Here is a 15,000-nt window from a genome sequence, read left to right as displayed (position 1 = left end):
CCTGAACGCTGTTTTTTTAACGTTCGTTTTTATTTCTTTTCTTTCCTTTTTCATAAAAAAAAAATCCTTCAAACACATTTAACATGAAGTGAAGTTCAGCACCAAATAATGAAAGTGAATCCAGATTTTTATTTATTGTGCCGTCCAGGCTTTTTAACTCACACTGCACACTACTCACAAGTGCCATTTATTTATTTATTTATTTATTTATTTATTTGAACTTTGAGCTTCGTTTGAGCGACTTGATTATGTAATTCATCTGTACTGGATCATCAGATTATTATAAACACACGCTACGTCTATCTGAGGTTGGGGAAATAAGGTCGGTCTTCACAGAGCTGCTTCCTGCGCATCAGGAGTGTTATACAGGACGATGATACGTTTATTCGAGGACACAAACGCAATAAACTTTATAAACTGCGGGAATTAAAACACTTATAAGTGTTTAAGCGGCGAAAATAAATAAATAAATAAATACATAAATAAATAAATAAATAAATACTCTCCTCTGTAGAGATTCTGCCAGAGAAAATAAGTCCATGGAGTGTAGTTTTTAATGTTGATCCCCGGTGGAGTTGATGATAAATCCTTTCTTTCCCAGCATGCAGTTCTGGAAGCTGAAGCCAATCAGATCCGGGCGTCCATCTTGGACATGGCGCACTGCATCCGCACCTTCACCGAGGAAGTGTCCGAGTATTCCAGGAAGCTGGTGGGCATCGTGCAGCAGATTGAGGGAGGGGAACAGATCGTAGACGACGGAGTGGGCATGGCTCATACAGAACATGTAAGTGTACACACACACACACACACACACACACACACACACACACACACACACACACGAACACACGAGTACAGCTTCATCCTTTATCTGCGTGAGCAGAGATTAAACCGCTATAAAAATGAAGACAAATGAAGATTATATTTTCTGAGGAATAATAAATGTAGTGGGAAAAGAGAGGTTTGTTTTGTTGTAGCTGTTTTTAAATGTTTTAAATGATTTGTTTAGTTAAATAGCTATATAATCAAATAGTGTTTTTTAAAAGATCTCTTACAACAATATTCACAATATATTAGATTTTAGTTACTATTAGTTACGGCTAGTTACTATTGGACAAGAAGTGTTATTGTGTCAAAGTGTAAGAGTCACTCAGTTTCTAATATGCAAATATGTAAATTAGAAGACTTTAGACCAGTGTACATGAAGAAAGGGGCGGGGCATGTTGGTTTTGAGGGTATTTTTAATTTGCATATTCATGGGATGCTGAAGGTAAAAGGTCCCACATGTTTTTATTTTTCTGTTTCATCTCTCCAGAGACATTTTTTTAATTTAAGGATTAAGCAGTTTCAAAAATAAATTCATGTTTTTTATTATTTTAAAAAATCTGAGTTAGTTTTGGAGAAGTGTTATTGTGTCGTGAAATATAAGAGCTAATCAGTTTCTAATATGCAAATGAACGACATGTAAATTACAATAATGTATATGAAACTTTCCAATTTGCATATTCATAGAATGATGATCAGTAGATAAATCAGTAGAATACAGAAAAACGGATTTTTATCAGGGGTTTTTGTTTTTTTAATAAATCATCTACCCGGTTTAGAGGAGTTCTGCACCTGGAATGAACATGATAATGAGAGAATTGTTCTCCTGGTGTTCCTCTGAGGTTTCCGGCACGGCGGAGAACGCTCGGTCCTGTGTGCGTGCGTACTTCGCCGACCTCCACGAGACGCTGTGCCGTCAGGAGGAGATGGCGCTCAGCGTGGTGGACGCTCACGTCAGGGAGAGGCTCATCTGGCTCCGACAGCAGCAGGAGGACATGACCATCCTCCTGTCTCAGGTGTCCACCGCCTGCCTCCACTGTGAGAAGACCCTGCAGCAGGTACCACCGTAACCACCGTAACCACCATAAACACCGTAACCACCATAAACACCGTAACCACCGTAACGACCGTAACCACCATAACGACCGTAACCACCGTAACCACCATAAACACTGTTAATACCATAACCACCGTAACCACCATAACAACCGTAACCACCATAACCAGCGTAACAACCGTAATGACCGTAACCACCATAACAACCGTAACCACCATAAACACCGTAACCACCATAACAACCGTTAATACCATAACCAGCGTAACCACCATAACGACCGTAACCACCATAACCAGCGTAACAACCGTAATGACCGTAACCACCATAAACACCGTAACCACCATAAACACCGTAACCACCATAACGACCGTTAATACCATAACCAGCGTAACCACCATAACGACCGTAACCACCATAACCAGCGTAACAACCGTAATGACCGTAACCACCATAACAACCGTAACCACTGTAACGACCGTAACCACCATAACAACCGTAACCACCGTAACGACCGTAACCACCATAACGACCGTAACCACCATAACGACCGTAACCACCATAACGACCGTAACCACCATAAACACCGTAACCACCATAACGACCGTTAATACCATAACCAGCGTAACAACCGTAATGACCGTAACCACCATAACAACCGTAACCACCGTAACCACCATAACGACCGTAACCACCGTAACCACCATAAACACCGTAACCACCATAACGACCGTAACCACCATAACCAGCGTAACAACCGTAATGACCGTAACCACCATAACAACCGTAACCACCGTAACGACCGTAACCACCATAACAACCGTAACCACCGTAACGACCGTAACCACCATAACAACCGTAACCACCGTAACGACCGTAACCACTGTAACGACCGTAACCACCGTTACGACCATAACGACCGTAACCACTGTAACCACTGTAACGACCATAACCACCATAACAACCGTAACCACCATAACGACCGTAACCACCGTAACGACTGTAACCACTGTAACCAGCGTAACCACCATAATGACCGTAACCACCATAACCACCGTAACCAGCGTAACGAACACTTCTTCCCCTCAACACTGTCTGCAAAGTGTTTAAAGCAGATAAAGACCTGATGAGTGTTCTCACTACTAACACTTCATTCAGATCATCAGCTCTTTATACGTTTATAAATCTGTTCATACGTTTATAAATCCCTTTTATACGTTTATAAATCCCTTTTATACGTTTATAAGTCTGTTCATACGTTTATAAATCCCTTTTATACGTTTATAAATCCCTTTTATACGTTTATAAATCCCTTTTATACGTTTATAAATCCCTTTTATACGTTTATAAGTCTGTTCATACGTTCATACATCCCTTTTATACGTTTATAAATCCCTTTTATACGTTTATAAATCCCTTTTATACGTTTATACATCCCTTTTATACGTTTATACATCCCTTTTATACGTTTATACATCCCTTTTATACGTTTATACATCCCTTTTATACATTTATAAGTCTGTTCATACGTTCATACATCCCTTTTATACGTTTATAAATCCCTTTTATACGTTTATAAATCCCTTTTATACGTTTATACATCCCTTTTATACGTTTATACATCCCTTTTATACGTTTATACATCCCTTTTATACGTTTATACATCCCTTTTATATGTTTATAAATCCCTTTTATACGTTTATACATCCCTTTTATACGTTTATACATCCCTTTTATACGTTTATAAATCCCTTTTATACGTTTATAAATCCCTTTTATATATGTTTATAAATCCCTTTTATACGTTTATAAGTCTGTTCATACGTTTATAAATCCCTTTTATACGTTTATAAATCCCTTTTATACGTTTATAAATCCCTTTTATACGTTTATAAATCCCTTTTATACGTTTATAAATCTGTTTTATACATTTATAAATCCCTTTTATACGTTTATAAATCTGTTTTATACATTTATAAATCCCTTTTATACGTTTATAAATCCCTTTTATACGTTTATAAATCCCGTTTGTATGTTGATAAACCTGCCTTAGTAAATAACAGACACTGTTATAGTATTAGTTCAATATTACACACACTACGCTGATATAAACTCACACACACTGTGCTGGAATTCAGCAGTGTTTCTTCTGTTGTTACTGAATACGATAATTTATTTATATTTATATTTTTGTTTGTCTTTACCCTCAGGATGACTGCAGGGTGGTTCTGGCGAAGCAGGAGATTAACAGATTGCTGGAAACTCTGCAGAAGCAGCAGCAGCAGTTTACAGAAATGGCCGATCACGTTCAACTGGATGCAGGCATCCCTGTAACATTCACCAAGGTAAATACTGAAATACTGAATAAATACTGAATAAATACTGAGTAAATGCTGAAATATTGAGTAAACACTGAATAAATACTGAAATACTGAATAAATGCTGAGTAAATAGTGAGTAAATAGTGAGTAAATAGTGAGTAAATAGTGAGTAAATACTGAGTAAATACTGAATAAATACTGAATAAATACCGAGTAAACACCGAAATACTGAGTAAATACTGAATAAATACTGAATAAATACTGAATAAATACCGAGTAAACACCGAAATACTGAGTAAATACTGAATAAACACTGAAATACTGAATAAATACTGAGTAAATACTGAATAAATACTGAGTAAATACTGAATAAATGCTGAGTAAATAGTGAGTAAATACTGAGTAAATACTGAATAAATACTGAATAAATACCGAGTAAACACCGAAATACTGAGTAAATACTGAATAAACACTGAAATACTGAATAAATACTGAATAAATACTGAGTAAATACTGAATAAATACCGAGTAAATACTGAATAAATACCGAGTAAATACTGAATAAATACTGAAATACTGAGTAAATACTGAATAAATACTGAATAAATGCTGAGTAAATACTGAATAAATACTGAAATACCGAGTAAACACTGAAATACTGAGTAAATACTGAATAAATACTGAATAAATACTGAATAAATACAGAGTAAACACCGAAATACTGAGTAAATACTGAATAAACACTGAAATACTGAATAAATACTGAATAAATACTGAGTAAATACTGAATAAATACCGAGTAAATACTGAATAAATACCGAGTAAATACTGAATAAATACTGAATAAATGCTGAGTAAATACTGAATAAATACTGAAATACCGAGTAAACACTGAAATACTGAGTAAATACTGAATAAACACTGAAATACTGAATAAATACTGAGTAAATACTGAATAAATACCAAGTACATACTGAATAAATACTGAAATACTGAATAAATACTGAGTAAACACTGAATAAATGCTGAGTAAACACTGAATAAATACTGAGTAAACACTGAAAGGCCGAGTAAACTGAGTAAATACTGAATAATAAATACAAGATTAAAGCTAAAGACTGAATGAAAGGTAATATTGAATCCAGAGTAAATACTGAAAAAACGGTAAATACTGAATACTGTACACAAGGGAAATACTAAATATTGAATACAAGACAAAATACTAAATACAAGGTAAATACTGAACAACAGGCCAGTGCTGAATACAGGATAAATACTGATTATTGAATACAAGGTAAATACTGAATATAAATACTGATTGCTGAACACAAGGTAAGTATTGGATATTATATACAGTATAAAAGATAAATTCTGAAAAGAGTAAAAATATATAAATATAAGGTAAATACGGATATACTGAATACTGACTAGTAGATAAATACTGAATACTGAACACACAGTAATTACTGAATACAAGAAAAATCTTGAGCACATAAATTCTGAATGCTGATTAAATACTCAATAAAAGTTAAATACTGAATAGAGACTAAACACTGAATACTGAATGCAAGCTAAAGTGTTATGAGAATGAAAGGTAAATACTGAATACTGACCTTATTGTTTTGCGTTCACTCTAGTGACAATTCGCTCAGGTTTTCTCCCAGATTATTCTCTGGTGGACCCCGTGTAAAGAGAACAGGGTTCTGGTCTTGTTTTAAGAGCAGAACCTTTCTGCAGAACCGTACTGAACCGTCCTGAACCGTCCTGTGTTCCAGGATAACCGCGTACACATCGGCCCCAAGATGGAGATCCGGGTGGTGACGCTGGGGCTGGACGGCGCAGGAAAAACCACCATCCTGTTCAAACTGAAGCAGGACGAGTTCATGCAGCCCATCCCCACTATAGGTAGCACCACGCCGAGGAACCCCACCACATGCTAGAACCCTAACGTGGAGTCAGAGTTAACCCTTTAACCCTTTAACACACTCACACGGAACGTCTTTACGTTTCAGGCTTTAACGTGGAAACTGTGGAGTATAAAAACCTGAAGTTCACCATCTGGGACGTTGGAGGGAAACACAAACTGAGACCGCTGTGGAAGCACTACTACCTGAACACACAAGGTAACCTGCTACACACACACACACACACACACACAGTGTGTTTTACTTACTCAGCATGTCACACTGCTTCATTTCCCCGTGTCCCGCTCCACAGCGGTGGTGTTTGTGATTGACAGCTGTCACAGAGACAGACTGATGGAGGCTCACAGTGAACTGGCCAAGCTGCTGACGGAGAAGGAGCTGAGAGACGCTCTACTTCTCATCTTCGCCAACAAACAGGTGAGACAGGAGAACCGCTCCAGGTTCCTCACACTGCTGCACACCTTACAGCAGAGCTTCTGAGTTTCCCAAATCTGTAGAACCCTTTATATTTTATAATAAACTACACTTTAAATCCAGCACATTGCAGGATTTCAGCTAGACGACTATTATTATTATTGTTATTATTATTATTATTTAAACACACTTTTGCTGCATATTTGTTGCCTATTTTTTTTAAAGTCTAGCTTTCACATTTTCTTTGAACTTCAGTTCTATAAATTAATTGAATTGTTTGCTCTGTTGTTATGGCAATAAAATAACACCACCTCCAAACCACACCTTAGTTCCACACCAGCAGGATTTTGGTGCTGGTTCTGATTTTAACCACTAAGAAGCTGATTAAAAAAAACAAAAAACAAACAAAAAAACACACTAACAACATAATCCTTATTAATAATTCTTATTATGTGTGAAATAAACATGCAAAAGGGGGAAGAATGTAGGATTTTTAGGAACTGATTTCGGGAATTCCACACCTTCACACTGTAAATGGTTCAGGATTAGGTACCGGTACCACTTCAGGGGATTTTGTTAGTGGAAAAGTGTGTGTGTGTGTGTGTGTGTGTGTGTGTGTGTGTACAGGACGTCCCCGGTGCCGTGTCGGTGGAGGAGATGACGGAGCTCCTGAGCCTCCATAAGCTGTGCTGTGGGCGGAGCTGGCACATTCAGGGCTGCGACGCCCGCAGCGGTACGGGTCTGCACGAGGGTCTGGACTGGCTCTCACGCCAGCTGGTGGCTGCAGGGGTTCTGGACGTGGCCTAACGGACCCGAGTACGGTACCACAACCAGCAGTGAGCGCTAATGAGGAGCAGTTAGCATGCGAGGGGACTCTCGGTGTCACGCTAACTCACATTTAACCACCAGTTACAGTCATCAACTAGTCTCACGGCAACTAACTAACCGAACACCGACGCAACGTTACCCTGATTTTTTAGCGTTTTAGGTTGAAAGTGATCGTCTTGTGTATTTACTACCAAACGACTTTAAAATAAAAATAATAAACCTAAAGTTGCATCATCACTTCGGAGCGTTTGAAAGAGTTAAGACGTGGTTGTGAGGTACCAGCTTTTTTTTTTTTTTTTTTTTAAATAAAGTACACTAACGATAGCAGTAGGCTGTAAAATTCACTGAAGTTAACGTTTACTGAAGCAACACGAATATCAGCGCTAATAAAGCGAGGATAAAGTGATAACGTTACAGCGCCGATATTCTGTTCCTGTTCAGTCGTATATGTATATAAACATGCTTTCTGAATGAATTTGTGATATTTTTTTCATTATTTATTTCAGTTTGTGGTGCATTAGTGCAGGTATGGAGTAGAAAACAACGTTACGTTAAACTCTTGTTACTGTTTATTTATATTTTGAAAGAAAAGAACGAAGGCTGTTAGGATTTTGTGAAACGTTTTAGTCGGGATGGCGTGTGGTACTGCTGTGTTTAAACAACTGCATATGCTTGTAAAGCATTTAAAAAGATTTTAATCATTAATTGTCCTTCTGCACAGCTTTAAAAGCTTTTAGTACAGTAAAGTTCACTTTCCGCTGCTTTAACCGCTACAGCGCGTTAATATACAGCTATTACTCCGAGTTAAAATAAACCTCGTCCTGTTACATGTACAGATTTTATTTTAACTGAAACATCATAGGAGCTTGGGTTTGTTGTTGTTGTTGTTTTTGGTTTAAATCACACATTTTTCTCTCACTGCTATGTAATGTGTAGAGATTAAAGCGCATGTGTAAATCTTTTCCTTCACTCTTCAAACAAACAACGCTCGAGTTTGTAAATGATTTTCTTCCTAATGCGAGTTTTAGTCAACAAGCACAGAGCACACCTGAACATTTATTTGTTGTGAACTTGACTGCCTTTTTTTTTTTTTTTTTGGGAAAAATATCCATAATTGTTATCCGATTAAAACAGAACAGTGGAAATGTCTCGAGTGTGTTAATCATACACTATTATACATCCAGGTTGAAAAAAAAGAACTTTATTATTATTATAATACAAAATCAGGACCAGGACAGTCACTCCGTGTGTGTGTGTGTGTGTGTGTGTGTGTGTTCTACTTGATGGTAATGTTGATAATGCTGATGTCCTCGTACGGTTTGTCTGTCTTTGGGTTGACCTTGACGTTGGAGATCCTCTGCACCACCTCCATCCCTTTGGTGGTCCGTCCGAACACCGTGTGCTTGTTGTCCAGCCACGGCTGTGAGGGGAAAACAGAAAAAATGTAAAAATCAAAATATTTACCGGCACCATTTGTTCTGGATAAAGTGGAATAAACATCCTGTTAATCTCCTGCACCACTTGGATTTAAACACACCGACTCTACGTTCACACTTCTGAAGATGTGTAGCGACTGCTGGTGTTCTCGCTTGTGGGCGTGGCCTGTCCAGCGTTTTTTTTCCCCGCTCTGACTTAGTTCTCGGCTTCGTTCTTAGATTAGATTAGCAAAGCGAGCTACCTGTACTAGCTACATACGCTTACCAGAGACACCAGCGATCTCCGCTACTTTCTTCCAAGCTTTATTTTCCTTCCTAACGTCTCTCTACACCTTTAACGACAACGCGTATATGACAGGAGGAGATTATAACACATTGAGGTTATACGATTTTCTGCCATTTTTGCAGGAATTCATTGCAGGTAGGAATTAAAGGTGTGATCAGGGAGCTGAAGAAACGTCGGCCCACACGTGTGGTAGGATCAGACCGAGGAATCAGGCTCTTACCGTGGGCACCACCGTGAGGAAGAACTGAGAGCCGTTGGTTCCTGGTCCGGCGTTGGCCATGCTGAGTGTGTACGGCCGGTCGTGTCTCAGACTGAAGTGGAACTCGTCCTCGAACTCTCCGCCCCAGATGCTCTCTCCTCCCATCCCCGTGCCTGTGGGGTCTCCGGTCTGGATCATGAAACCCTGCAGAGGAGAAACGTGAAGATCCGTCACACTCACACTGACATCTGTGTGCTGTATTCTGAGCAGTGGCGAGGTTCCGTAAGGGCACTCAGATTGACGGCTGCTCCAACCAATCAAATGAGGAAAATATTTTTTGTGGGGAAAAAAAAACAAAAAAAAAAACCACATACATTACAATAATAATCGCTCAAACACACGCTCAAATATGCATATCAAGTTTCAGAAATAAATTATTATTTTAGTGTGAAAATGTGTTTTTTTATAAATAGCCTAACAGCCAATGGATAAACTGTTTTTACTGTTTCAGCCAATCACAGAATGTTGGGGGATGGGAAGGTGAGTTTACTCATGCTAGTGAAATAGAAACTAATATCTACACGCACGAGGCGAGCATGTCGAAACAGATATCTTTGATTAAATATTTTTTAAAAAAAAACAGGAATGGAGTCTGAAACTGCACTCGATGATGCTGACAATACAGACACGTCGTCAACTGATGACATGCAGCCAACAACGTCATCTCTCCGGTCCACCAGCACCTCCTCTCACCCGGGGTCCATCCTCCAGAGAAGCAACACACCGGCAGATTTAATGAACCGCCTGCTCAGCCCCTTTTCCACGAGTTTCCACACACAACAAAAAAACAGCAAGTCCAGAACTTTTGCTGCCGAGTGCTACACAAAGATCCCGTTTCTAGAGTATAGCATAAGAAACGATGCTGTGTACTGCAACGTGTCGTCATTTTAATGACACGATGTTTGAGGGAGTGTTTAAAGATTTTATTTATAAATGAATTTTGTTGTATTCATGAAACTGTTGGCTATCAATAAATAACACTTAAATAACATTTAACTAATCTTAATTGTCAAATTATTTTTATACCATATCGTAAAATTATTTCACCAAGGTCCACTCACTTTAAAGGTTCTGGCCTCGCCACTGATTCAGAGTGGAGTGAATCTATTTTACAGATAAAATGATGAATGAAGTTCAAGTTTCTCTGTAAGCGTAGCAGATGAGCGCTAGGTCAGATTATCCTTCACACCGTGAGCAGGTTTTCTTTTCTTTACAGGAGAACGCATCGAATTAACACAAACACTGACTTTATTTTATTGAATTTGAATTAAAAGTGATAAAATCTCCTACATCTCACACACACACACACATTATGATTTCACGGGAGCGTTGGTGTTTAAAGTTTAGATGCAGTAGAAAAAACTCTGTCTTAGACGCTTTTACTTGAGCACAATCTAGCGACCTCGGAGGTGTGAACGACACGCGGGTGATTTTAATAACCTGAATGTGAAGCTCAGAAAATCCACTGAAGCTGCTGCGTAACACGACTCTGAACACCAGCAACTTTCCCTGAGGAAATACTGATGTATCTTCTGGAACGCTGGATTATTAAGGAGATTCTGAATACTGAGACTCCAGGACGTGTCCTTCACAGAAACGTCCTCTAATAGACTTCAACAACAACAAAGCTCCAAAATATTAGGAACGAGCGCGCACCTTGATGACACGATGAAATAAGTGTCCGTTGTAGTAGCCGTTCCTGCTGTGGACGCAGAAGTTCTCCACGGTTTTGGGGCACCTGAGGAACAGAGGAACAGAGGAACAGAGCGTCAGTGTAAAAGCGCAGCAGCGTAAGTGTGTTAAAGCGAACAGGAAGAGCTGCACCTACTCCACAGGATAGAGCTTTAGATGGATGTCTCCCATAGTGGTGTGGATGATGGCGCTGTCCGAGACCCTCTTCGGACCTTCTGCCTGCGTGGCCGCCATCACCTCCTCTTTGGACGGCTTCTCGTTGAAGACGTCTCTGTCCGAGTCGGCGCTCTTGGTGTCCTCTGGCTCGCGCTTTGTGAACTGTACACAGATCAGTGATAATATTACACCACACTGTACGTCTCCTACTGCAGGAATCCAAAAAGGAGGAGAAAGAAAGGAAGGAAGAAAGAAAGGGGGTGAAAAGAAAAAGAAAGGAAAGAAAGAAAGAAAGGAGGTGAAAAGAAAAAGAAAGGAAAGAAAGAGAAGGGGAAAAAGAACGAAAAGTAAGAAAGAAAGAGGAATGAAAAAGGTACAAAAATGAATTAAAAAATTAAGAAAGAAAGAAACGGATGAACAAAAGAAAGAAATGGGTGAAAAGAAAGAAGGAAGGAAAAAAGAAAAAGAAAGGGGATGAAAAATGGACAATAATGGATGAAAAGAGAAAGAAAGAAAGTGGTGTGAAAAGAGTAAGAAAAAGGGATGAAAGAGTTGAAGAAACAGGGATGAAGGAAGGAAAGAAAAAAGAAAGAAAAACAGGTGAAAGGAAAGTAGGAAGGAAAGAAAGAAAAAGAAATGTGTGAACAGAAAGAACGAAGGAAAGAAAGATGGGTGAAAAGGAACAAAAGTGATGGAAAAAAAGAAAAACGAGGGATGAAAAAGAAAGAAAGAATGAGAGAGAAATAAACAAAAAAGAAAAGAATGGAAGGAGAGAGACAGACGGAGGTGTAAAGTATTGTGGGTGAGATGTTTGCTGAGATGGTGAACGTGATGCTGCAGCTCCTCTGACTGCTTTAAGACTCAACAGACTTCAGGTGAAACCTGTGATGAAGCTCCTGGTTACACGATGAACACTTTCTGACTGCAGCACACAGTTATAGAGGGAATGATTTATAATCACACTATCTGGTGTCTCCTAGAGGAGGAGGATGGGTTCCCTGTGGAGTCTGGTTCCTCTCAAGGTTCCTCGTATCATCTCGGGGAGTTTGTTCTTACCGTAAGTGTAGAATTTATATCCTGAGTTTATATATTTCTGTAAAGCTGCTCTGTGACGATGTCCGCTGTTAAAAGCGCTATAAAAGACGGTTCCTGAGAGCGAGGGTTCTCACCATGTAGAAGCGGTTCTTCTTGAAGGCGGTGCAGAAGATGGTGGGGTCGGGGTCTGTGCTCTGGAGGGCGGGGTTATCCGACGCCTTCATCTCGATGGTGGGCGCCGCCTTCAAGGTCTTCGCCACGCCCTGGAAGAGGCTGAGCTGCACCACACGGATGTTCTCCTGTTTCCCTAGAATCCTCACACACCTACACACACACACACTTTTCCTTAAAAAGCGCCGTTACCATAGCGATGTAGCACTGTGTACCACGCCAGCAGGGATCACATGACTCACCGGTTGGTCTCCACGTTGATGACCTTGATGCCCAGCATGGTTCCGTACAGCACAAAGTGTCCCGTCTCGTCGAAGATGATGTTGGTCAGTCGAATGCCGTCCACCTTCTCCAGCTCTCTCTCCACCGCCATCCTGCGGCCAAACTCCATGTCCGGCAGCTGCTGTCTCATCTGCTGCAGCTCTGTGAACATCTGTACACACACACACACACACACACACACACACACACACACACACACACACACACACACACACACACGGGGATCTTCAGTAAAAGTCAGTGAGCTACTGTAAGGTTTAATGCAACATCATCATCAGCGCCTTCAGTGTCTCATACAATTATACATCCTTAACAGTAAATAAAATCTGCATTACAGAAATAATTGATCATAAATCCAGCCATGTCGCGTGTGTGATGTTTGCTGTTTTAGTTTTACAAATAAACTCATCCGAGCTGACGGACTGCATTCAGGATGAAGGGAAAACTTGGGATTTATTCCTGTTTAAATCCTGATGAAACTGCTGTGAGAAAGTGTTTATTTTTTATGAAGTTATGAGGTTATTATAAAGCGTTTGCACACGGCACACACGCTTCGCCCCGCGTGTGGTGGACGTACGGTTAGCGATTCGTCGAACACCCTCATGAGTTTCCCCGTCAGGAAGCGGAAGATCCGGACTTTGCGGTCGGCGCCGATGGTGGCCATCTTCTTTCCGTCGTGTGAAAAGGCCAGGCTGGTGGGAAACGTTTTACACTTGGCGAACTCGTACAGGTCGGTGTCGGTTTTGTACTCCCACTGCACCTGCCGGGGGAATTTAAACTCGCTCGGAAGGCCGGTCCAGTACTCCAGCATCCCGGCTCTGTCGGCCGACACGATGACGCGGTAGCGCGGGTTCAGCCGGATCTGACACAGAGGAGACGAGTGCATCTTATCAAACGTGTGCAGCGGCTGGTTGCTGCCTCGGCCGTCGTACACGTGAATCTTCCCCGTGGATTTCTCGGAGCAGGCCACCGTGTTGATGGCGTCCCCGGGGTTATAGATCCACTCACACTGACCCGGGTGGAACCTGAGACACCAGAACCAGAGCGTTACAGGGTCACAACATTTACACCGTTTCCATAACAACAGCCTCAGTGATTTTACGCTTCTTATTAAATGCATTTACTTCTGTTTATTGTGAGGCTTTTCCTCACCGCCTCTCTCTCTCTCTCTCTCTCTCATTTTATATCGATAAAGTGATAAAAATACTGACAATATGAGATTTTATCAGAACGTCGTTCTGAAAAACATCTTTCTAAACCCCTATTCAGACGGGATTAGTTTTCCATCAATGTAAATATTATTAATGTAATTACTATCTCAGTAATATCTTTTTTTTAAACAGACTGAGAGTGTTCGCTTCTGGAAAGATCGTTTTCCCTTCTAATAAACTGAGCAGTAATAACTCCAGGTGAGAAATATCCCGTCTGTACTGACATGTTGGTAAACAGTGTGTTATATTCCATGAGAAAAGAGATTTTAGTGTTTTTACATCAGCTCCAGGAAGCACTCGCTCTTTCCTCTTCAAGCCAAACGTTTAAAAAGTGAGAGTGTGTGTAGTACACGCTCATCTCTGTGATTTATACACACATCACTTATCATGTATGAATCCATCAGAATTAATACACACACGTTTGGGAAACTAAACCTGTAGAAAGAAGAAAAATTAGGAGAACCCTTTTCTTCATTTTTGTTATTTTCTTGTTAATATTTAAATTAATCTGTAAAGATTTCATGATAAATATTTTCTTTGTGTGTGTGTGTGTGTTTGAGCGGTTGATAAATACAGTGATATTTTGAGATTAATTTATCACACTTTGAAAATAATAAAAACCGTAACACTCTAAGCGCTTTAGAGAGACACGGCGAGGTCGTACTCCAGCTTCAGCATGTTGATCATGTCGAAGTTCACGACGTCGAACACTTTCATGGCCTGATCATCTCCGACGGTGCAGAGGAGCGCGCCCTCAGCACTGACTGAAATACACTCGATCACACCTACACACACACACACACACACACACACACACACACACACACACACACACACGTTAAAACACTACACTGAGGAGAGAGAGTGCTCGCTGCTCGGAGTGTTACACAAACTCACCCAGGTGGCTGCGGAAGTGTTTCACAAACTCGATTCCTTCGTCTTCTTTCTTCTTCCAGAACTTCACATGACCGTCCTGACTCGCCGTGATGAGGAAATCCGTTCTGTCAGGACAGGAGGAAGAATTTTAATCTGCTTTCTTCTCTAATTCTCCTGGAAATCAACAGCTGGGCTTATACACACACTTTAATATTTTATATATTAATCA

At 40.2% G+C, this 15,000-nt stretch overlaps 2 protein-coding genes across 2 annotated transcripts in view; one reads left to right on the top strand and one right to left on the bottom strand.

Annotated features, from left to right (window-relative positions):
* Positions 1-7,666, top strand: part of trim23 (tripartite motif containing 23) — a 12,991-nt gene extending 5,325 nt beyond the window's left edge. The window contains exons 5-11 of the mRNA XM_034312585.2: positions 602-784; positions 1,668-1,883; positions 4,090-4,224; positions 5,976-6,105; positions 6,213-6,323; positions 6,418-6,542; positions 7,167-7,666. Coding sequence (XP_034168476.1) covers positions 602-784; positions 1,668-1,883; positions 4,090-4,224; positions 5,976-6,105; positions 6,213-6,323; positions 6,418-6,542; positions 7,167-7,346 — 1,080 coding nt within the window. The 3' untranslated portion in view covers positions 7,347-7,666. The remainder of the gene's footprint in view (positions 1-601; positions 785-1,667; positions 1,884-4,089; positions 4,225-5,975; positions 6,106-6,212; positions 6,324-6,417; positions 6,543-7,166) is intronic.
* A 919-nt stretch (positions 7,667-8,585) lies between these two features.
* The window catches only part of ppwd1 (peptidylprolyl isomerase domain and WD repeat containing 1), an 8,481-nt gene continuing 2,066 nt past the window's right edge, over positions 8,586-15,000 (bottom strand). The window contains exons 3-11 of the mRNA XM_034312584.2: positions 14,793-14,896; positions 14,560-14,680; positions 13,262-13,709; positions 12,645-12,835; positions 12,366-12,555; positions 11,177-11,358; positions 11,005-11,086; positions 9,310-9,492; positions 8,586-8,787 (exon numbers count right to left, since the gene is read on the bottom strand). Coding sequence (XP_034168475.1) covers positions 8,644-8,787; positions 9,310-9,492; positions 11,005-11,086; positions 11,177-11,358; positions 12,366-12,555; positions 12,645-12,835; positions 13,262-13,709; positions 14,560-14,680; positions 14,793-14,896 — 1,645 coding nt within the window. The 3' untranslated portion in view covers positions 8,586-8,643. The remainder of the gene's footprint in view (positions 8,788-9,309; positions 9,493-11,004; positions 11,087-11,176; positions 11,359-12,365; positions 12,556-12,644; positions 12,836-13,261; positions 13,710-14,559; positions 14,681-14,792; positions 14,897-15,000) is intronic.

The sequence above is a fragment of the Pangasianodon hypophthalmus genome, chromosome 17, assembly GCF_027358585.1.
Source record: "Pangasianodon hypophthalmus isolate fPanHyp1 chromosome 17, fPanHyp1.pri, whole genome shotgun sequence".
Taxonomy (NCBI): domain Eukaryota; kingdom Metazoa; phylum Chordata; class Actinopteri; order Siluriformes; family Pangasiidae; genus Pangasianodon; species Pangasianodon hypophthalmus.
The sequence above is the reverse complement of the archived record's forward strand: the minus strand, read 5'-3'. Positions and strand labels throughout refer to the sequence as shown.